Source organism: Somniosus microcephalus, chromosome 9 (assembly GCF_052327205.1).
Source record: "Somniosus microcephalus isolate GS21.2 chromosome 9, FLI_Smic_1.0, whole genome shotgun sequence".
NCBI lineage: Eukaryota > Metazoa > Chordata > Chondrichthyes > Squaliformes > Somniosidae > Somniosus > Somniosus microcephalus.
The window spans coordinates 45,396,443-45,419,968 of record NC_140995.1 but is presented as its reverse complement, the minus strand read 5'-3'; the positions used below and the strand labels follow the sequence as shown (position 1 = coordinate 45,419,968).

At 47.1% G+C, this 23,526-nt stretch overlaps 1 protein-coding gene across 10 annotated transcripts in view; it reads left to right on the top strand.

The window, feature by feature from the left end:
* Positions 1 to 23,526, top strand: part of LOC147112361 (protein eyes shut homolog) — a 2,879,641-nt gene that overhangs the window by 1,110,549 nt on the left and 1,745,566 nt on the right. For 9 of the 10 annotated variants that reach the window (XM_085996552.1, XM_085996547.1, XM_085996551.1 and 6 more), the window contains one exon: positions 16,999 to 17,112. In XM_085996552.1, the coding sequence (XP_085852678.1) occupies positions 16,999 to 17,112 (114 nt within the window). The remainder of the gene's footprint in view (positions 1 to 16,998; positions 17,113 to 23,526) is intronic. The other variant, XM_085996553.1, reaches the window with a different exon arrangement.

Here is a 23,526-nt window from a genome sequence, read left to right as displayed (position 1 = left end):
TGATGTTTGGCTTAACCAAATCCAAGCGGCATCGTAGTCTTCGATTGAAGAACATCATGGCTGGAGTTTGCATTCGTCACAGGGAGACATTCGACTATGGTCGAGTGGAATATCTCCACTGGATCCACTGCAAGTTCTTCTTCCACCGTCGGCAACGGTAGGCGCGACAATCCATCAGCATTCCCATGCTGTTTAGTTCCTTTGTACTTGATGTCATATTGGTGTGCCCCTAGGAAAAGGGACCACTTCTGTAGCCGTTGTGCTGTCATTATCGGTACGCCCTTCTGAGGGTTGAAAATGGAGACAAGAGGTTGATGATCAGTTAGTAGAGTAAATTTCTGACCGTGCAGGTAGTGATTGAACTTCTTCACCCCCCACACCAGGCTGAGGGCCTCTCTGTCAATCTGGGCGTAGTTACTCTCGGCTGAAGTTAACGAGCGTGACGCAAAAGCTATCGGCCTCTCTGAACCATCAAGGAATTTATGTGACAGTACCGCCCCAATGCCGTAGGGAGATGCATCACACGCCAGTCTTATCGGTAGTGATGGGTTGTAGTGAGCCAATACTTCTCTTGAAGTGATTAGGTCCTTACTCTTCTGAAAGGCCCGCTTACATTCATCGCTCCATTTCCATGCTACTCCCGTTCGTAGTAGGGCGTTCAGTGGGTGCAGAATTGTGGACAAATTCGGCAAAAACTTATGGTGGTGATGGGCCTTCAATAACCACAAAACTAGAGGTTATAGACTTAAACAAGTTGGCTTTTAATCACTAAGATCAGAGCTAACATCTCAACACGCCGACTGGTTCACAGGAATGAGTCATACAGATCCTGGGATCTTTATGTAAGAGAAGTTAGGGGCGGAGCCAAGAGCCAAGACCTGGAACCTCCCAGGTTAGTCGGGAAAGAGGAAGTGAAACTATACACAGTGGGGGAGGGTAATATACATGAGTGCAAAATGAATACAGGATCAAGACAAACAGATTTCATTACATTCACCCCTTCTATAGATTTAGTCCATCGGGATGATGTTTCTTAAAAGTTGGTATAAGTGAATCTGTCAGGAGGTTTTGCAGTTCTCAGTGATCGGCGCAAAGCCGGTTGGGGTGCCTCTAGGGGAGTGGATTCTGGTGCCTCCGCAGTGTCTTCCAGGTTATCTGCAGTGTCTTCCAGGTTAAAGTTGGGTATTGATACCTCTGGGCGTCCTGTCTCTTTGTAGTGTAGGTCTTCATCGGGTAGTCTCCCATCGTTCTCTCCGCTCCCCGAGGGAGCGAGGTCTTTTATGGAAACAGTGTCCTCTCGCCCGTCAGAGTATTCGATATAGGCATACTGAGGGTTTGCATGGAGGAGCTGTACCTTTTCCACAAGGGGGTCCGTTTTATGGCCTCTCACGTGCTTCCGCAATAGTACTGTCCCCGGAGACGTCAGCCACGCGGGTAGAGATATGCCCAAGGTGGATTTCCGGGGGAAAACGAACATCTTTTCGTGAGGGGTAGCATTAGTGGCAGTACATAACAGAAACCTTATGGAGTGGAGCACGTCTGGGAGGACTTCCTGCCAGCGGGAGGTCGGAAGGCCTTTTGACTTTAAGGCTAACGTGACAGCCTTCCAAACAGTAGCATTCTCCCTTTCCACTTGCCCATTACCCCGGGGGTTGTAGCTAGTGGTTCTGCTAGTGGCTATCCCCTTCGAGAGCAAGAACTGGCGCAGCTCGTCACTCATGAATGACATCCCCCTATCGCTGTGTATGTAGTTCGGCACGCCAAACATGCAGAATAGATTACAGAGACACTTGATGACCGTGGCACTGGTCATGTCTGGGCAGGGAATGGCGAAGGGGAAGCGGGAATATTCATCAATGATATTGAGGAAGTATACATTACGGTCGGCAGAGGGAAGGGGTCCCTTGAAGTCCAGACTTAGGCGCTCGAATGGCCGTGTGGCTTTGATAAGGTGTGCACGGTCAGGCCTGTAGAAACGAGGCTTGCATTCCGCACAGATGCGGCAGGCTCTGGTCATTGCCCTGACCTCTTCGATGGAGTGGGGCAGATTGCGGGACTTTATAAAATGGTATAGTCGGGTGACCCCTGGGTGACAGAGGTCGTTGTGGAGACCCTGTAATTTGTCCGTATGAATGCTGGCACACATTCCCCGCGATAGGGCATCTGGGGGTTCATTAAGGGCTCCCGGCCTGTACATAATATCGTAGTCGAACGTGGATAGTTCGATCCTCCACCTGAGTATTTTGTCATTCTTGATTTTCCCCCTTTGTTTGTTATTAAACATGAAAGCCATCGACCGTTGATCGGTGAGCAGGGTGAAACGTTTGCCGGCTAGGTAGTGTCTCCAGTGCCGCACTGCCTCCACTATAGCCTGTGCCTCCTTCTCGACAGAAGAGTGCCTGATTTCAGGTCCCTGAAGGGTTCGGGAGAAGAAGGCCACAGGTCTCCCAGCCTGATTGAGGATCGCAGCTAAGGCAAAGTCTGACGCATCGCTTTCGACTTGAAAGGGAATGCATTCGTCCACTGCACACACTGCAGCCCTTTCAATGTCCTGTTTAATACTGGTGAAAGCCTCCCGAGCTTCAGCTGATAGTGGGAAGGACGTCGATTTAATGAGGGGTCGGGCCTTATCAGAGTAATTGGGCACCCATTGGGCATAATACGAAAAAAATCCCAGGCACCTTTTTAAAGATTTGGGATTGTGTGGCAGGGGCAGTTCCTTTAGGGGGCATAATCGGTCAGGGTCCGGTCCAATTACCCCATCTTCCACCACACAGCCGAGGATACAGAGACGGGTTGTGTTGAAGACACATTTGTCTTCGTTGTAGGTTAGATTCAGCTTTAGGGCAGTTTTTTAAAATCTCGCAAGATTTAGATTGTGGTCTTGCTGGTTGTGCCCGCAGATAGTGCCATTGTCCAGATAGGGGTAGGTAGCTTGCAGTTTATTCTCATCAACCATGCGGTCCATCTTACGTTGGAAGACTGAGATCCCATTTGTTACCCCGAGGGGCACTCTGAGAAAATGGTAGAGGCTCCTGTTCACCTCGAAGGCGGTGTATGGGCGGTCCTCCGTTCTAATGGGGAGCTGGTGATACGCGGATTTGAGGTCGATAGTCGAGAAGACTCGGTATTGCGCAATCTGGTTGACCATTTCTGATATGCGGGGTAAAGGGTAGGCGTCCAGCTGGGTATAAATATTAACAGTCTGGCTGTAGTCAATTACCATCCGTTTCTTTTCGCTATTTTTAACTATGACTACTTGGGCAAGCCACGGGCTGGTACTGCATTCAATAATGCCTTCCCGCAGGAGCCTGTCCACTTCCGCCTTGATAAAGTGTCTGTCTTCCAGACTGTACCGTCTACTTTTGGTCGCTATGGGCCTACAGTTCGGAGCGAGATTAGCGAATAAAGAAGGCGGGCTGATTTTTAAGGTTGATAGGCCACAGACTGTGAGTGGCGGCTGGGACCCGCCATATGCTAGCATGACACTTTCGTGGTGGCACTGGAAGTCCAGGCCCAAGATTACATTAACACAGAGTTCTGGCATCACAAGGAGTTTAAAATCCTTGTAGTCTGTGCCTTTTACAGTCAGTGTTACCACACAGTAGCCCAAAATGTCCGAAGTGTGGGGCTTAGCAGCCATAGCAATTCTGCTCCGTGTAGGGGTTACCGTTAATGAGTGCCGCCGTACCAGGCTAGGGTGGATAAAACTCTCGGTACTCCCACAGTCAATTAAACATTTCGTTAAATTCCCGTTTACCTGTATGTCCATCATGGATTTTGTCAACGGGTGTGGCCTGGATTGATCCACCGTGATCGAAGCCACTGTTGGGCCCTGGGCGGCCGTTGAGTCGGGAAAAGATGGTGGATCCCAAGATGGCAGCCCGCACGGCACGCACGAGGCGGTGACGGAGTTGGAAATCGGATTCCCCCTGCAGACTTTGCTAAAATGCCCCTTTTTCTTACATTTGAAGCATGTAGCGTCCTTCGCTGGGCATCGCTGCCTGGGGTGTTTGGCCTGGCCGCAGAAGTAGCATTTCGGGCCTCGAGACATTGCCGCTGTAGTAGGACTCCTGGGTGAACTTGTGTGTGGGGACTCCGGCGGCGTAGAGCTGGTCTGAGACCTGGATGGGTAAGATGGCTGATTCCAAGATGGCGGCCCCCTCGGCGCGCACGAGGCGGTGAGGGCCGCATGGCCGGAAGAATAAGAGTCAGAGTTTTTCTGGGCCACGTCCAGCGATCGCGCAGTGGCCACTGCCTTTTTTAAGTCCAGGACCTCCTTCTCCAGCAGTCTCTGCCGGATATAATTCGATTTGAGGCCCGTGATGAAGGAATCACGGACCAATTTGTCAGAGTACGCGTTGGCCGTCACGGCCTTGCAGTTACAGTCCCGGACCAGGTCCTTTAGGCCCTGTAAGAAATCGTCCATTGATTCCTCTGGTCGCTGCCTGCGTGTAGCCAGCAGATGTCTGGCGTACACTTCGTTTATCGGCCTCTGGTATTGGGCCTTCAGGATAGTGATGGCCTCCGTGTAAGAGGTGGCGTCCCGGATGAACGAATAAATCCGATGACTTACGCGAGTAGTCAGTAGACTCAGTTTATCTACCTCGCTAGCGGATGAGGCCCCCGTGAAGAGTTCGAAGCATTTGAGCCAGTGTCCAAATTGATTTGATGCTTCAGCAGAATGTGGATCCAAGTCCAGACGCTCTGGTTTTAGGAGTCGATCCATCCTAGTATTCTTTAGTGATTAAAATTGATGGGCCTTCAATAACCACAAAACTAGAGGTTATAGACTTAAACAAGTTGGCTTTTAATCACTAAGATCAGAGCTAACATCTCAACACGCCGACTGGTTCACAGGAATGAGTCATACAGATCCTGGGATCTTTATGTAAGAGAAGTCAGGGGCGGAGCCAAGAGCCAAGACCTGGAACCTCCCAGGTTAGTCGGGAAAGAGGAAGTGAAACTATACACAGTGGGGGAGGGTAATATACATGAGTGCAAAACGAATACAGGATCAAGACAAACAGATTTCATTACAGGTAGTAATTCACCAATCCGAGGAATGACCTCAGTTGCGACACATTTTCAGGCGCTGGAGCCTTAACTACCGCTTCAATTTTGTCAGGGGACTTATGTAACCCCTCTTCATCAATCACGTGGCCACAATACGATATCTGTTTCTTAAAAAACTCGCACTTGGGGCAATTGGCTCATAGCCCATGTTCACGTAGTCTAGTGAGCACCTGCTCTAGGTTGGCAAGGTGTTCACTGTCATCTTCACCTGTCACTAGGATGTCGTCCAAGTAACACTGAGTCCCCGGAATCCCTTGCAGGACTTGTTCCATCGCTCTTTGCCATATCGCCAGAGCTGATACTACTCCGAATACCAGTCGATTATACTGGTAAAGACATTTGTGAGTGTTTATCGTGAGATACTTCCTAGAGGATTCTTCAACCTCCATCTGCAAATATGCTTGTGCTAGGTCAATTTTTGTAAAACGCTTCCCTCCAGATAGTGAGGCAAAGATATCTTCTATCCTTGGAAGAGGATATTGTACTGTGTGAAGGATTGGGTTCACCATCACCTTGAAGTCCCCACAGATGCGAACCTTCCTTGGCTCCTCAAACTTATTGTTTAATGTTTTCTTCATGACAGGAACGATGGGTGTCGCCCACTCGCTCCAGTCTACCTTAGATAACATGCCTGCATTCTCCAGATTCTCCAGCTCTGCCTCGACAGCTGGGCGAATTGCATATGGTACCGGTCTTGCTTTGAAAAACTTGGGAATTGCATTCTCCTCTATTTTTACCGAGGCGCTTACGCCTTTAAGAGTGCCCAGTTCTTGTTGAAATACCTCTTTGGCGTCAGCTAAGATTGTTGACAATCGTCCAGGAGTGACGTCGTCATCCTTTTTACCAGCCACCGTCAGTGCCTGAATGGAGTGCCAGTCTAAACTTATCTTTCTGATCCATTCACATCCCAATAACGGTGGTCCACCATCTTGCAGTATGTAGAGATACAATTTCCGTATTTTCTTGCCGTTGTATTCGACAGGCACCCTTATTTTTCCTCTGGGGTATACTTTTTGTCCCGTATACGTCCTCAAGACAATGGATGCCTCTCTCAAGGGTATGTGTGAGAATAGCCGCTCGTAGTCTCGTCGATTCATGACAGTTAGAGCTGATCCTGTATCCAATTCCATTTTGACTTGGGACCCTGCTATCGTGAGGGTGACCCAAATGGTTCGGTGATCCTCTTTTGCGATTACGTTGTGAAGTTTGAGACAGCTTAGTCTCTTGTTCCCGGATTCACTATCGCTCATCTGGTCTTCGGAACTACTGTCCGTCATCTTTTGTACTTTCCTGTACGGTTCCTTCGTAGCCTTTTTGTTGTCGTTGGTCTTCTTCCCAGACCTGCAAACTCATGCAATGTGTCCCATCTTTCCGCATTGCCTGCATATTTTGTCCTTGGACCAGCAGTCCTTCTGGTCATGGGTTGTTCTGCCGCAGCGATAACATTTTGCAAATCCCCGTGTCATTTCGTGGGTGCTGTATTCCTGTGGCTTTTGTTGTATTTCCGCAGCTCCCCTGGCTGCTGCTTCGTACGATACTGCCACGCTGAAAGCCTTATCTAGCGTCAGCTCTTTCTCTGAGAGTAACCTCTTCTGGGTTCCTTCACTCAGGAGTCCACAGACAAATTTGTCCCGTAGGGTATCTGCCAGTCCTGCTCCGAACTGGCAGTGTTTTGATAGCTTGCGTAGTTCTGTAAGGTAATCAGCATTGCTCTCATCTTTATGCTGATTTCTCCTGTGGAATTTAAATCTTTCTGCTATCAGCAGCGGTGCAGGGTTTAGGTGTTCCTGTAGGATAGCAACAATTTTGTTAAAACTCTTCGCCTTCGGTTTGGCTGGAGTAATCAGGTCCCACAATAGGCCGTACGTTCTTGCGCCCATTAAATTTAGCAATACCGATGCCTTTTTCTCATCGGCTATTTCGTTTGCCTCGCAATATACCTCGACTCTTTCCGCATATGTGGTCCAGTCTTCTATTGCATTATCGAAGGCAGTGATATAGCCAGTCTTTGGCATCTTGAAAATCTAAGATGGCGCCTCCCGCGCTTTGCCTTCTTCCCCGATTTAACAAAATGGCGCCTCCCGCGCTTTGCCTTCTTCCCCGTTGGATTAAGATGGCGCCTCCCGCACTTCTGTCTTCTCCGCTGTTGCTAGCGCTGTTGCTGGCGTTTTATGCCTTGATGGCGATGCCCTATGGTCTTCGCGCACTTCCCCCCGCGCTGCTGCTAACGCCGCTCTACGCGGTTTCCGTGGCAAACTGCAGCTCCTCGCGGCTTTCTGCGCGTTTAATTTTTTTAAATTTTTTAATTTCCCGTCGTCGGAACAACCCTGCCGGACTCTTGCCTCCCTCTTCTCGGGTCTATACGCTGCCCGGCTTCGTAGCACCGACCGCGCCCTGTGTGCTCCACCCTCTCTCTCTCTCCTCTTCCCGACAACGCTGCTCGGCCCCGTTGCAAGCCACCCGCTCGAACTCTAGACCGCCGCAGCCCAGGAAGGATCAGTGTACTACCTGCCACCAGCCCGATTAGCTGAAGCACCATCGACAGGGTAACCAAGCCCCGCTCTCGACAGCCTCTCCTGCAAATCTTCAACTCCGCTGAATCAGAGGCGGATGCCCACGGTCGACGCCCGTTTCTACTGTTTCTTTCTTCCTTCTGGCCTCGACCTCTGATAACTTCGCTTCAGGGATGGATCCCCATGAGGTGGTGCAGACTGTAGGTAAGTTCGGATCTGCTCGTCGCCAGTATTATGTCTGTGTATAATTGAGACACGGACTGCAGGAGTTGATTATAACAAGTCTTTACAGAATGGAGACAACCTGGAAACTGAAACTACAGAAGCCTGCTTGGGCCTTTTATACAGGGGTGGTCACTGCCGGTACTGCAGTCTGAGACCAGTTATTCCCTTAAACGTACATACACAACACAATTAGAAAGCCTTCCTGAGCAGAAAGCAGAGGCTGCAGCTTTTGACAGTTCAGCGGCCATTCTGCTTTCTGTGCCGGTGAGCTGAGGGATTCCCGAGACCTGAAGGGAGGAAGCCTGCAGGAAGAAGTAAAGGTAAGTAAAACTTATTAAAACACTTTACACACACCTCACACACTTACCTCTGCACACATGCACCCAATACTCACCTGCACACCAGAATCTCGGCCCCTCTGACCCACGCAGACCGACGGCCCGCCTCGCTGACCCTGGCGAGGTTCGGAGCTGTCGGGAAGCCCACACTTCAGGGCTCAAAATAGGGATTAGCCAAAAAACTGCCTGTTAACTACCTGTTAACAGGCAGTTAATTGTCATTAATCCCCTTCCCACCTCGAGGAGGCGGGACCTGGTGCGGGTTGGCTTTCCGCCTCCTGGCAAGATGGCATGGAGGCAGGTTGGGGGCGGGTTGGGCACCTGCCCCCAAATTCTGCCATTTTCCCAGCAGTCCTGCCTCCAAACCCACCTCCCCAGGGCTGGCAAAATCCAGCCCATCATCTCCCATTGCACGTCTTCCTGCTACTGTGCTTTCTCCAACAGTGCCGCTCCCTTCGACCTCATCTCCACCGCTGACCCTTGCTCCCCGGTCCTTCTCTCTCTGGGACAATGGCACACCGATATTGCTCCCTTCTAGTGTCTGTGTCTCCCCGCTCCCGTCCTGCTGCCCCTTTAAGGCGCCTGCCTCTTGCACCCTCTCCTTGTCTTGCCCCCTCCTGCTCACCGAGATGTCCGACTCCTCATCTTTCTTTGGAGTGCAAGCACTTACCCTGCATCCCGCTCCTGCCTCCTCTCCCCCGTGGACACCAGATTCTTTAGGGAGATCTGAACCATATTATGGCTCAACTCTGCCCTCGACCCATGCTGCCCTCTGCTGTCTTTGTCCTTTTCCACTGTACTTGGTGTGTATTCCAGCATCTCCATCCTGTTCTCTGCTCCGCAATTTTCTGCCTCTTCCTGCACTCTTTCTTCCTTCAATTCACCAGCTGTGTACTCCGCCTGCTCCGCTCCTCCGGCTGTTTCACTCATGTAGTGTATGTACTTTGCAGAAGGAACGATATTCTGCAGCCCCTGTATACTGCAGTACCAGTAGTGACCACCCCTGTATATAAGCCTGTGTAGTAACTTTGCATAGTAGTTCCAGCTTTGTCTCCACTCAGTAAACACCTGTTGTAACCAGCTCCTGCAGTCCGTGTCTCAATTACACACGGACATAATACTGGCGACGAGCAGATCCGAACTTACCTACAGTCTGCACCACCTCATGGGGATCCATCCCTGAAGCGAAGTTGTCAGAGGTCGAGGCCAGAAGGAAGAAGGAACGAAAGAAAAAAAAAAAACGAACAGAAGAAACGAGCGTCGACTGTGGGCAACTGCCTCTGATTCATCGGATTTGAAGATTGCAGGAGAGGCTGTCGAGAGCGGGGCTTGGTTATCCCGTCTATGGTGTTCCAACTAATCGGGCTGGTGGCAGGTAGTACACTGATCCTTCCTGGGCTGCGGCGGGCTAGAGCTCGATTGGGTGGCTTTTCAACGGGGCCGAGCAGCGTTGTCGGGAAGAGGAGAGAGAGGGTGGAGCACACAGGGCGCAGCCAGTGCTACGAAGCCGGGCAGCGTACAGACCCGAGAAGAGGGAGGAAAGTGTCCCGTAGGGTTTGCTCTGACGACGGGAAAATAAAAGAAAATAGAAGCGCAGAAAGCCGCGAGGAGCTGCAGTTTGCCACGGGGACCGCGGAGAGCGGCGGTAGCAGCAGCGCGGGGGGGAAGTGCGCGAAGACCATAGGGCATCACCATCAAGGCATAAAAATGCCAGCAACAGCGCTAGCAGCAGCGGAGAAGACAGAAAGCGCGGGAGGCGCCACCTTAATCCAGCGGGGAAGAAGTCAAAGTGCGGGAGGCGCCATTTTGTTAAATCGGGGAAGAAGGCAAAGCGCGGGAGGTGCCATCTTAGATTTCCAAGATGCCGAAGGCTGGCAATATCACTGCCTTCGATAATGCAATAGAAGACTGGACCACGTATGTGGAAAGAGTCGAAGTATATTGCAAGGCAAACGAAGTAGCCGATGAGAAAAAGGCATCGGTACTACTAAACTTAATGGGCGCAAGAACGTACGGCCTATTGCGGAACCTGATCACTCCAGCCAAACCGATGGCGAAGAGTTTTAACGAAATTGTTGATATCCTACAGGAACACCTAAATCCTACACCGCTGCTGATAGCAGAAAGATTTAAATTCCACAGGAGAAATCAGCATAAAGATGAGAGCAATGCTGATTACCTTACGGAACTACGCAAGCTATCAAAGCACTGCCAGTTCAGAGCAGGACTGACAGACACTCTACGGGACAAATTTGTCTGTGGACTCCTGAGTGAAGGAACCCAGAAGAGGTTACTCTCAGAGAAAGAGCTGACGCTAGATAAGGCTTTCAGCTTGGCAGTATCGTACGAAGCAGCAGCAAGGGGAGCTGCGGAAATACAGCAAAAGAAACAGAAATACGGCACCCATGAAATGACATGGACAGAACAACCCATGACCAGAAGGACTGCTGGTCCAAGGACAAAATATGCAGGCAATGCGGAAAGATGGGACACATTGCACGAGTTTGCAGGTCTGGAAAGAAGACTAACGACAACAAAAAGGCTACTAAGGAACAGTACAGGAAAGTACAAAAGATGACGGACAGTAGTTCCGAAGGCCTGAAGAGCGATAGTGAATCCGGGAACAAGAGACTAAGCTGTCTGAAACTTCACAACGTAATCGCGAAAGAGGATCACCGAACCATTTGGGTCACCCTCACGATAGCAGGGTCCCAAGTCAAAATGGAATTGGATACAGGATCAGCCCTGACCGTCATGAATCGACGAGACTACGAGTGGCTATTCTCGCACATACCCTTGAAAGAGACATCCATTGTCTTGAAGACATATACGGGGCAGAAAGTATACCCCAGAGGGAAAATAAGGGTGCCTGTCGAATACAACGGCAAAGAAATACAGAAATTGTATCTGTACATACTGCAAGATGGTGGACCACCGTTATTGGGATGTGAATGGATCAGAAAGATAAGTTTAGACTGGCACTCCATTCAGGCACTGACTGTGGCTGGTAAAAAGGATGACGACGTCACACCTGGTCGATTGTCAAAAATCTTAGCTAACGCTAAAGAGGCATTTCATCAAGAAGTGGGAACTCTTAAAGGCATAACCTCCTCGATAAAAATAGAAGAGAATGCAATCCCCAAGTTTTTCAAAGCAAGACCGGTACCGTATGCAATTCGCCCAGCTGTCGAGGCAGAGCTGGAGAATCTGGAGAATGCAGGCGTGTTATCTAAGGTAGACTGGAGCGAGTGGGCGACACCCATCGTTCCTGTCATGAAGAAAACGTTAAACAATAAGTCTGAGGAGCCAAGGAAGGTTCGCATCTGTGGGGACTTCAAGGTGACGGTGAACCCAGTCCTTCACACAGCATAGTATCCTCTTCCAAGGATAGAAGGTATTTTTGCCTCGCTATCTGGAGGGAAGCGTTTTACAAAAATTGACCTAGCACAAGCATATTTGCAGATGGAGGTTGAAGAATCCTCTAGGAAATATCTCACGAGAAACACTCACAAAGGTCTTTACCAGTATAATCGACTGGTATTCGGAGTAGCATCAGCTCCGGTGATATGGCAAAGAGCGATGGAACAAGTCCTGCAAGGGATTCCGGGGACCCAGTGTTACTTGGACGACATCTTAGTGACAGGTGAAAATGACAGTGAACACCTTGCCAACCTAGAGCAGGTGCTCACTAGACTAAGAGAACACGGGCTACGAGCCAATCGCCCCAAGTGCGAGTTTTTTAAGAAACAGATATCGTATTGTAGCCACGTGATTGATGAAGAGGGGTTACATAAGTCCCCTGACAAAATTAAAGCGGTAGTTAAGGCTCCAGCGCCTGAAAATGTGTCGCAACTGATGTCATTCCTAGGATTGGTGAATTACTACCATAAGTTTTTGCTGAATTTGTCCACAATTCTGCACCCACTGAACGCCCTACTACAAACTGGAGTAGCTTGGAAATGGAGCGATGAATGTAAGCGGGCCTTTCAGAAGAGTAAAGACCTAATCACTTCAAGAGAAGTATTGGCTCACTACAACCCATCACTACCGATAAGACTGGCGTGTGATGCGTCTCCCTACGGCATTGGAGCGGTACTGTCACATAAACTCCTTGATGGTTCAGAGAGGCCGATAGCTTTTGCGTCACGTTCGTTAACTTCAGCTGAACGTAACTACGCCCAGATTGACAGAGAGGCCCTCAGCCTGGTGTGGGGGGTGAAGAAGTTCAATCACTACCTGCACGGTCAGAAATTTACTCTACTAACTGATCATCAACCTCTTGTCTCCATTTTCAACCCTCAGAAGGGCGTCCCGATAATGACAGCACAACGGCTACAGAAGTGGTCCCTTTTCCTAGGGGCACACCAATATGACATCGAGTACAAAGGAACTAAACAGCATGAGAATGCTGATGGATTGTCGCGCCTACCGTTGCCGACGGTGGAAGAAGCACCTGCAGTGGATCCTGTGGAGATATTCCACTCGACCATAGTCGAATGTCTACCTGTGACGAATGCAAATATAGAAAAGGAAACACGAAATGACCCGACACTCTCCAGGGTCTATGATTTAACGGTGAAGGGATGGCCAGCACATGGCGAACCACTGTTGCCAGCATTCTCGCCGAGAAGAGAACAGCTGTCAGTGTGCAGAGGAACCTTGATGTGTGGATCCAGAGTAGTAATTCCACCCAAATTGAAGGATAGAGTGCTCAATGAGCTTCATGAGAGTCATCTGGGAGGGGTAAAAATGAAGAACTTTGCCAGAGCGTTTGTGTGGTGGCCGGGAATCGATAGAGAAATCAAAGAGATGACCAAGAGCTGTACAGGATGCCAGAAGGTCCAAAACGCCCCACCACAAGCCCCTCTACATCCATGGGAGTGGCCCTCATCTCCATGCAAAGGGTGCACATTATGGACTCGATGTTTTTAATTGCGGTGGATGCACATTCAAAGTGGCCAGAGGTAATAAAAATGTCCTCAACCACCACAGAAAAAACTATCACAGTCTTACGAACCATATTCGCCAGAAATGGGCTGCCTGAACAGATTTGCTCCGACAATGGACCACAGTTTGTGTCTGAAGAGTTCCAGAGGTTCTTAAAGAACAATGGTGTTAAGCATTACACATCCGCCTCATATCATCCAGCCACCAATGGATTGGCTGAGAGGTTCGTTCAAACATTCAAGAAGGCTATCAAGGCAATGTGTAATGAAGACATACCCCTACAACATAAGGTGCATAACTTTTTGTTTGCCTACCGGAATGCGACACATGCGGTTGCCAACCAAACTCCAGCCATGATGTTCTTCAATCGAAGACTAAGATACCGCTTGGATTTGGTTAAGCCAAACATCAGAAGAGATGTGGAGAACAGGCAGTTTCAGAATATGAATGAAAGGCCAACCAGGTGTTTCAAGATAGGTCAATCAGTTTTGGCCCGGGACTACCGCACAGAGAAATGGCAGCCAGGAACGATCTACACATGGCAAGGACCTCTAATGTATACCATGGATGTTGGAGAGAGCATTGTAAGACGCCATGCTGACCAGATTCTAGAGTCACTGGAAAACGTCAATTCCACACCACGATCCGATACACCTGGTGATGAAACCAAAGTATCAATTGCATCTACCTCAGAATCGGTGATATTGGAAGCAGACGAACCAAACAACGACGTTGATCCTGAATCAACTTTGCCAGAAGAACCGGATACCCCAAAGAGGCGTTATCCAGACAGAATGAGGAAGCCTCCTCAAAGACTGAACTTATAATTGCTTAACTTCAGCTAATGTATCTAGCAACTGTAATTGTAAATATGTTATTTACTTATTAATTGAATGTTATGTACTGTTTAGCTAAAAGGGGAGGAATTGTAATGTATGTACTTTGCAGAAGGATCTATATTCTGCAGCCCCTGTATACTGCAGTACCAGTAGTGACCACCCCTGTATATAAGCCTGTGAAGTAACTTTGCATAGTAGTTCCAGTTTTGTCTCCACTCAGTAAACACCTGTTGTAAGCAGCTCCTGCACTCCGTGTCTCAATTACACATGGACATAATAACTCACACCTCCTGCTACTTCTCCCATCCCCTTGTCACTCAAGGGGCTTCCTTCTGCCTCACACTCACAGCGGGTGAGGTCTTTGTGACACACCCCACTTCTCCGTCTTGCAGCTCCGAGCGATGTGTCCAGACTCGCCGCAATTATAACAGTACAAATCTGGACAGTTTCTTACAAGATGTTTGTGTCCAGGACAATAATAACAAACCTTCACCTGGTTATCATGCAGTGCTCGGAAGTACTGCACTCCTTCCATTGTCTCAAATTTCAAGCTGTACGGCAATGACTTCACCCCCTCTGGGAACCGCACCTTTATGTAACGGGTTCCATCTGCTACCCGTGCTCCTGGATAGTATCTCCTCTTCATTGCCAAGCAAATTTTAATGTCCCACGACTCCAACTTTTTGATTAGCACATCGTCCTCAATATAAACGGGCAAATTTAAGAATGAGACCACCACCTCTTCCGAATATAGCAGAGATACCTCCAAGAACTTATCATCAAACTTCAAACTGAGTAAAAGTCTTTCTACCTTCTCTTGGTCACTGACCGTCACCTCAAACCCAACATTCAGCTTTGGTCAGGAGGCAAAGCAGCTTCCCTCCCCACAGTCCTCATGTACTGTCTGGATAATATCCCAAGCTCGTATCTCCTTATCCTCGCACTGAACCACAACCGTCTTTTCTTTTCCAAACTTCCTGGGGTCCCGGCCCAAATATTTAGACCTTTTTTTCTCCCTTCCGCCAACATTTTCTCCCCTGATTATATTCACCTTGGGAACACTGTCCTCTGCGGGGCCTGGCACTCTGTTCCCCTCAGCAGCCATTTGTGGGCCAAAAAGGCCCTAAAACCTGAAAAAATAACCACCACCAACTTTTTAAAAGCTCACTCCAACTCCTTGCAGTAATCAGGCAACCAGCAGCACCTGCTTACTCCTAGCCCCTCCCACCTAGAGAGTGCTACCCACTGAGCCTCAGCTGATCTGGAATGCACTGCCTGAAAGGGTGGTGGAAGCAGATTCAATAGTAACTTTCAAAAGGGAATTGGATAAATACTGAAAAAGACAATATTTACAAGGCCATGGGGAAAGAGCGGGGGAGCAGGATTAATTGGATAGCTCTACTAAAGAGCCGGCACAGGCACGTTGGGCCGAATGGCCTCCTTTTGTGCTGTATGATTTTGTGACCCAGCGATCATAACATAGACCTCTTGCTGCATGTACTGGATACTATAATCTCTCGTGTGCTGTCACATGCACTCTTCTGGCTTTATGGAAGGTGGACTAAATGTGCTCTAGTAAGATTAGGCATGAGTATAACTGATTTATTTTACATAGAATATATGAATGGCGGAACAGGCTCGAAGGACTGCTGGCCAACTCCTGTTCCTATGCTCCTATGTATTACTTCAGAAAACATGCTGAATGATCTGTTTTTCACATAAGTGCAGTGGCCTTTATAGGATTTTTCGATGAATGTTGTACATTTTTTTCTCCTGCAGATATTTTGCTAATTGCCCTATAATTTGCAGATCTATTTTAAAAAAAATATTAGGATAGCATTTACTATCCTCCAGTCTTCAGGTATAGCTGCTATGTTTATTCAAGTCCTAAAAATATGTACCAGATGTTCATCTTTTCTCTCCTTTATTGGATTAAGAATTCTAAAGTGAATCTCATCTGCTTGAGATGCCTTATAGACAAATCTCAACATGATAGACCATGATTTAATGTAAATTAAATCACCCAACTGACATCACATTTGGTTAGATTCCCTGACATGTATAAAATACTCATCAATGTGTTCAAATTCCTCCATGGTCTCGCCCCTCCCTACCTCTGTAACCTCCTCCAGCCCTACAACCCTACAAAATCTTTGTGTTCCTCCAATTCTGGCCTCTTGCGCATCCCCAATTTCCTTCACCCCACTATTGGCGGCTGTGCCTTCAGCTATCTCGGCCCCATGCTCTGGAATTCCCTCCCTATACCTTTTCACTTCTCTACCTCTCTCTCCTCCTTTAAGACGTTCCTTAAAACCTGCCTCTTTGACCAAGCTTTTGGTCAACAATTCTAATATCTCATTATATGACGCGTCAAATTTTCTGTGAAGCGGACTTGAGACGTTTTACTACATTACAGGCGCTATATAAGTGCACATTGTTGTTGCTGTAGTAGTCCATTGGGAGATGGGGGAAAAGACTTTAAAAAAAAGTTGTTTCAGATTGTAATCGGGTACACGATGGTCCAGCCTTGTGGCAAATTATCAGAGTACATTTACAGAAGTGAAATGTTCTGCTTCCTTTTGTCCAAGAGCCCTTTACAATAAACAATTTATACTTGTATTAGGAGTCTGTTTAAAACAAAGTATACCAAACTGATGTGATATACTTCCTTGAGAGGGAAATATCTTTCCTCGGAATTACAGGCAGCCTGCTGACTTTAAAATTGAAGTGCCAACCACCCTTTGTTGGTGTCACAATAATATCTATAAGCTGTTTGTGAACTGCTCTATCAAAGGGAAACACCACAGGGTTGATAGGTTAACTGCAACAACTGGCGATCATAATAATTAGCTCTTATTTTATCATTTTGGTTTAGACTTAGTCTGTAGCTGTTTATTAAATAAATGGCTCAGAAATGAGAGTTGGCATTTAACTATGCTTCTTGACATTTATTGTAATGAGTTCCTTTTACTATAAAAGGCCTACAGGTTAATGTTGCCGTCAGTCGGCTAAAGCTGATGGTGAATTATAATTAACTCTTAATTTTGATGTTTTGCACAGGTGATAATTGTTCTGAGATGATTGGACAGTGTGAGCCTCATGTCTGTATCCATGGAAACTGCAGCAACACGACACTGAATACTTTTGTTTGCGTGTGTGACCGTGAGTACAAAGGTGAAGCTCAAGTCGGCATGAGGTTTTAAGTTTCCATTTTATTTTCACTATCAATTTGACTGTTGCGTGCTAATAATTACTACAATCTTTAAATCATATTGCTCAAAAGCAACAGTAGCTCGCTGGTAGAGGGCCAGCATGCAGTCTGTGAAGCTGATCAATTGTGGAATAAATTAATCCCCATTTGATGGTGATATATTTAATTGCCGACAGGGATGTTTTAATAGTCAGGAGCTGATGTGAATCTACCTTAGCAGCAGACATACTTGTAGAATGCTTTAGTCAGTATATGCTGTCTAGTAGGAACAGTGCTGAGAACTGTATTCAGTGATAAAAGATGTGCACAAATAAAGAACAACTTGCATTTATATAGCGCCTTTCACAACCTCAGGATGTCCCAAAGTGCTTTACAGTCAATAAAAAGTCCTCCCTTACTACGTGCAAATGCCAATCTTGTGCAAACAGACATGCTTTGTAACCACGAGTAATACTTGTTTCCCTCTTTGAGCTCTTACTGTGGATTTAGTCAATGTTTCGAAGGATTACATTGATGCCTATGCAGAAAATAAAACAAGTGAATGTAATCAAAAAAATGTTTCCACAGATTGTGAGGTTTCTGTTTAACAGCATTCATTGTTAGGATATTACATAAGAAAGAACTTGCATGTATATTTCCCATTTCATGACCTCAGACGTCCCAAAGCACTTTATAAGCAGTGAAGTACTTTTGAAGTGTAGTCACTGTTGTAATGTAGGAAATACGGCAGCCAATTTGCACACAGCAAGGTCCCACAAACAGCAATGAAATAATGACCAGATAATCTATTTTATTGGTGTTGGTTGAGGGATAAATATTGGCTAGGACTCTGGTGAGAACTCCCCTGCTCTTCTTCACATAGTTCCATGGAATCTTTTATCTTGGTTTAGCGTCTTATCAAAAAGCCTACACCTCCGACAGTGAATGCAGCGCTCCCTCAGTGCTGCACTGAAATGTCAGCCTAGATTATGTGCTCAAATCTCTGGAGTGGGGTTTGAACCCACAACCCTTACTGACAGAGGCGAGAGTGCTACCGGCTGAGCCACAGCTGATAAATGACAAAATGTAGAACTTTGCTCTCCTTTGCAGGTTGGAGCTATATGTCATTTGAAGAAGGAATTATAGTTCAATCCCTATTTAGAAAACGTTGATATTTATTAAATGCTCAGTGATGTAGGTCACAGGATACACTATGAACGCAATCTTGTACAATGCAAAGTGTATTTTTCCGTGGCTAAGGTGCAACTGCGTGTAAAATGACCTATCCCTTTCAGGCCACATGGTCTAATTGCTGTAGAGAGGAACATTCGGAAGTCAATTTGAAGATAATTGCCTCTCACTAGATTGATGGCAATGGGAAATGGATGGATTTATGCTGCTTATTTATATATGTGTTTTAAGATTGCTTTGCATCTGTAACAAACTGTGGCAACTGAAATGTGACCAACACAAAGCGTTAAGATATAATTGTTTATCTCCTTTGGCATTGCTCACATTAAGTGAGCATATAAATGTTTTATAAGGAGGAGTTTACTACTACTACTTTATATGGCTGATGTAGATATAGAGCAACAACTATAGGTCAAAAATTATGGTCGGCGGCCTACCTCCGGAGTACCGACCTGTGAAAAGAATATGCACCTACCTGATGGCGGCTGTCCTGCGAAAACTTACGGTCTGACTGCGAGTAGAAGGGCAACGTAATGGCCCATGGATCCCAGGTATGCAGCCTGTGCGGAAGCATACCTGGGATCATGTGGGCCTTGTTGTGTATGTACCTTTAAGAGAATAACTGGTCTCAGACTGCAGTACCGGCAGTCACCACCCCTGTATAAAAGGCGCTAGTGAGCCTCTGTAGTTTCAGTTTCCCGATTGACTTCATTCAGTAAAGACTTGTTTTGTTCAACTCCTGCTGTCCGTGTCTCAATCATTCACAGACATAATACTGGTGACGAGCAGATACGAACTTACCTACAGTCTGCACCACCTCCTGGGATCCATTCCAGCAGCGAAGTGAGCAGAGGTCGAGGCCAGAAGGAAGAAAGAAGCAGTAGAAATGGGCGTCGACCGTGGGCATCCGCCCCTGTGTTAGCGGAGTTGAAGATTGCTGGAGAAGCTGTCGAAAGTGGGGCCTGGTTCCTGTCGACGGTGCTTCAGCTAATCGGGCTGGTGGCAGGTAGTACACTGATCCTTCCTGGGCTGCGGCGGTCGCGAACTCGAGTGGGTGGCTTGCAACGGGGCCGAGCAGCGTTGTCGGGAAGAGGAGAGAGAGAGGGTGGAGCACACAGGGCGTGGCTGGTGCTACGAAGCCGGGCAGCGTATAGACCCGAGAAGAGGGAGGCAAGAGTCCCACAGGGTTGTTCCACGACGGGAAAATAAAAAAAATAAAAAAATAAAAATTAAACGCGCAGGAAACCGCGAGGAGCTGCAGGTTGCAACGGAAACCGCGGAAAGCAGCGCTAGCAACAGCGGGGAAGAAGGCAAAGCGCGGGAGGCGCCATCTTAATCAGCGGGGAAGAAGGCAAAGTGTGGGAGGCACCATTTTGTTAAATCGGGGAAGAAGGCAAAGCGCGGGAGGCACCATTTTAGATTTTCAAGATGCCGAAGACTGGCTGTATCACTGCCTTTGATAATACAATAGAGGACTGGACCACGTATGTGGAAAGAGTCGAGGTATATTGCGAGGCAAACGAAATAGCCGATGAGAAAAAGACATCGTTATTGCTAAACTTAATGGGCGCTAGAACGTACAGCCTATTGCGGGACCTGATTACTCCAGCCAAACCGAAGGCGAAGAGTTTTAACGAAATTGTTGCTGTCCTACAGGAACACCTAAACCCTGCACCGCTGTTGATAGCAGAAAGATTTAAATTCCACAGGAGAACTCAGCATAAAGATGAGAGCAATGCTGAGTACCTTACAGAACTACGCAAGCTATCAAAGCACTGCCAGTTCGGAGAAGGACTGGCAGAAACCCTACGGGACAAATTTGTCTGTGGACTCCTGAGTGAAGGAACACAGAAGAAGTTACTGTCAGAGAAAGAGCTGACGCTAGATAAGGCTTTCAGCGTGGCAGTATCGTACGAAGCAGCAGCCAGGGGAGCTGTGGAAATTCAACAAAAGCCACAGGAATACGGCACCCACGAAATGACACGGGGATTTGCAAAATGTTATCGCTGCAGCAGAACTAACCATGACCAGAAGGACTGCTGGTCCAAGGACAAAATATGCAGGCAATGCGGAAAGATGGGACACATTGCACGAGTTTGCAGGTCTGGGAAGAAGACCAGCGACAACAAAAAGGCTACTAAGGAACCGTACAAGAAAGTACAAAAGATGACGGACAGTAGTTCCGAAGACCAGATGAGCGATAGTGAATCCGGGAACAGGAGACTAAGCTGTCTGAAACTTCACAATGTAATCGCAAAAGAGGATCACCGAACCATTTGGGTCACCCTCACAATAGCAGGGTCCCAAGTTAAAATGGAATTGGATACAGGATCAGCGCTAACCGTCATGAATCGACGGGACTACGAGCGGCTATTCTCACACATACCCTTGAGAGAGGCATCCATCGTCTTGATGACGTATACGGGGCAAAAAGTATACCCCAGAGGAAAAATAAGGGTGCCTGTCGAATACAACGGCAAGAAAATACGGAAATTGTATCTCTACATACTGCAAAATGGTGGACCACCATTATTGGGACGTGAATGGATCAGGAAGATAAGCTTAGATTGGCACTCCATTCATGCAATGACGGTGGACAGTAAAAAAGATGAAGACGTCACTCCTGTACGATTGTCAACAATCTTAGCTAATGCCAAAGAGGTATTTCAACAAGAACTGGGCAATCTTAAAGGCGTAACCGCCTCAATAAAAATAGAAGAGAATACAATTCAAAGTTTCAGTTTCCCGATCGACTTCATTCAGTAAAGACTTGTTTTGTTCAACTCCTGCTGTCCGTGTCTCAATCATTCACGGACATAATAGGCCTGGTCCTCCAATCAGAAAACAGAATTAGATTTTACATATTACAGAAGGGAATCCCGTAATCAGATTTAATGGAATTCCATAATCGGATTTAATTACAATTTACAGGATTGGAATGTAATTCCTAATTAGCTTCATTCCACCAACTTCATTAAAAATTTAATTTTGTTGATAATTTTATCGACATCATTAGCACTCTAATTTTTGCAGAAACAAGAAAAACTCATTTGGTACAGATTTCCGAGATGAAAATGTTTAAAACATGCCTGAGGTATCCCCTTACACTGATGCAAACAGGCCCTGTGTCTGTTGGTATCAACCGTAACATTTCCATAAGCAATTGTTGGGCAGTTGGTGGGCAAATAGCCCAACTCTGTGCCAGCAATTGCTTTTTCACGGACCGTGCGGATGGCCTGTCAACACACACGTCGACAGACCACAAGTTCAGGATTTAGCGCAAGCGCCTGTGGAAATCCCAAACTTGCGGTGGATTTCAAACGAGGTTTGACGGTGTACTCTGAGAGCATGCCGTCATACCCACTGCCAAATTCGGGCCTAGAATTTTATATTTAGGTGGTTAAGCCAGATAATTGCATCGGGAGCAACGGAGTGTATCATTGTGATGCCTCCTTCATATTTGTGAATCGGGCATTGGATCGTTATATGTTCCATGGTCTATTCTGGGTGACCACAGTTGCACACTGGGAGTTTTTAATTCTCCATTCGTGGATCAAGTATCCGCATTTGCCATGGTTTGTGCGGATGCGGATTAGAGTTGCCCATAAGCTTCGCGGAAGATCAAAGCCAGGGAACCTCTACATCGGGTCTTTCACGAGGTGTTTGTGACTTCTTGTGAACTCCATTCGGCTTTCCAAGCTTCATCAGGGCTGAATTCGCATTGTTGAGGGTTAAGCGCGTGGGTCCAAAAAAGCTTGCACAACTTCAAGTGGTGGTGAGGGACATTGTTGAGATCCTGTTAGAGGGGGAAACTTTAGTTTTCCATGATTCGCTGGACTTCCCGGAAGGTTGCGGCATCGCGGCGAATGGATGGGGGAGCGATGTGCCACAACACTGGCAACCAGGCTGTTGGGGTTGACTTGAAGGTTCCAGTGATGCACCACATTGCAGTGCTCAGTTGAACATCAACAAGTCAAGTGTGGCTACTTCTGGTCCATACTGGTGCACAGTACTTGGCTACACTAAGAGTATACATGTGACATTGCTGATGTCCGTAGCATGGATGCTGATGCTACCTAGCTTCTGCTTGCCAGTTCCTGGATCAGGTTGAACCTCGTCTTCATTTTGGTGGCTACCTTCTTCAAGCGGTCATGGAAGGTTATCGTGTGTCCAGCTTCACCCCGAGTTAGACCGGCGTGGGGTCATGTCACAGTGTTGCCGCAGTAGGTCACTTTCAGGGTCCGCTTAGCGTTCCTGTTGTCAAGATGGAATGCTGTGGGGGTTTGGCTTGAGCCTCCATTTCCAGAAATATTCCTCCATGGTGTTTAGGAGGAGTATTAAATGATGCGAAAGAGAATGCTTGATTTTGAAATTTTCTGGTGTTGTCCAGAATAAAGTTAATATTCGTTAAAAATAGAAATGTAAAATAATTGAATATGTATTTGGAAATAGAAATAAATTGAATTAATTCAATTAATTGAGAAATGATTTGGAATTGTATATGAAATAAGTTTGACGTAATGTTTGGATTCAATATAGTATGCTATAAAAATGTAATTAACTTGAAAAAGTAAATGATATATTACAAGGTCTAATTTATTAGACAGTATTAAGTAAAGTTTATACAATCTAATATGCAGTTTATATAGCATTTAATGTAAATGAGATGCTGTAGATTATTATACGTTTGTCCTATTTTTTAAACAGTCAAGCTGCTGGGATATATATTTGATTACTTGTGGCATTGCTCACAGGAAGTAGGGCGACTGAGCCCCTACATACCCCTCCTCACTGTCCCCTTACTCTTTTATTGCATGCTCCTGTATATCCTCCTCCCTTTCTTGCTGTCTCCATGTGCCCCTCTATCCCCTGCCCATTACTGTCCCTATTCCTCCTTTCTTGCTGCCCCCTTCTGTGTGTGTCCACTTGCCCCTTCCCACTGACTCTCCTGTTCCCCCTCTCTTGATGCCCTCCACTGTCCCCAACTCTTGCTGATACCCTTATGTACATATGTTGGGGGCCTAACGCCTGTTTATGCGGCCGATCGGGTTACCTGAAAAATGGGCCGACCCATCTTACAGGCGTCTTTTGGCCATGAGACTTTGATCCCCAAAATTAGTCCTTGTTGTAGTGATCAATAGCATGTCATTCTATAGTGGACACTAGATGGAGCCGTAGAGCTGTATATAGCTGTATGTATAAGACTA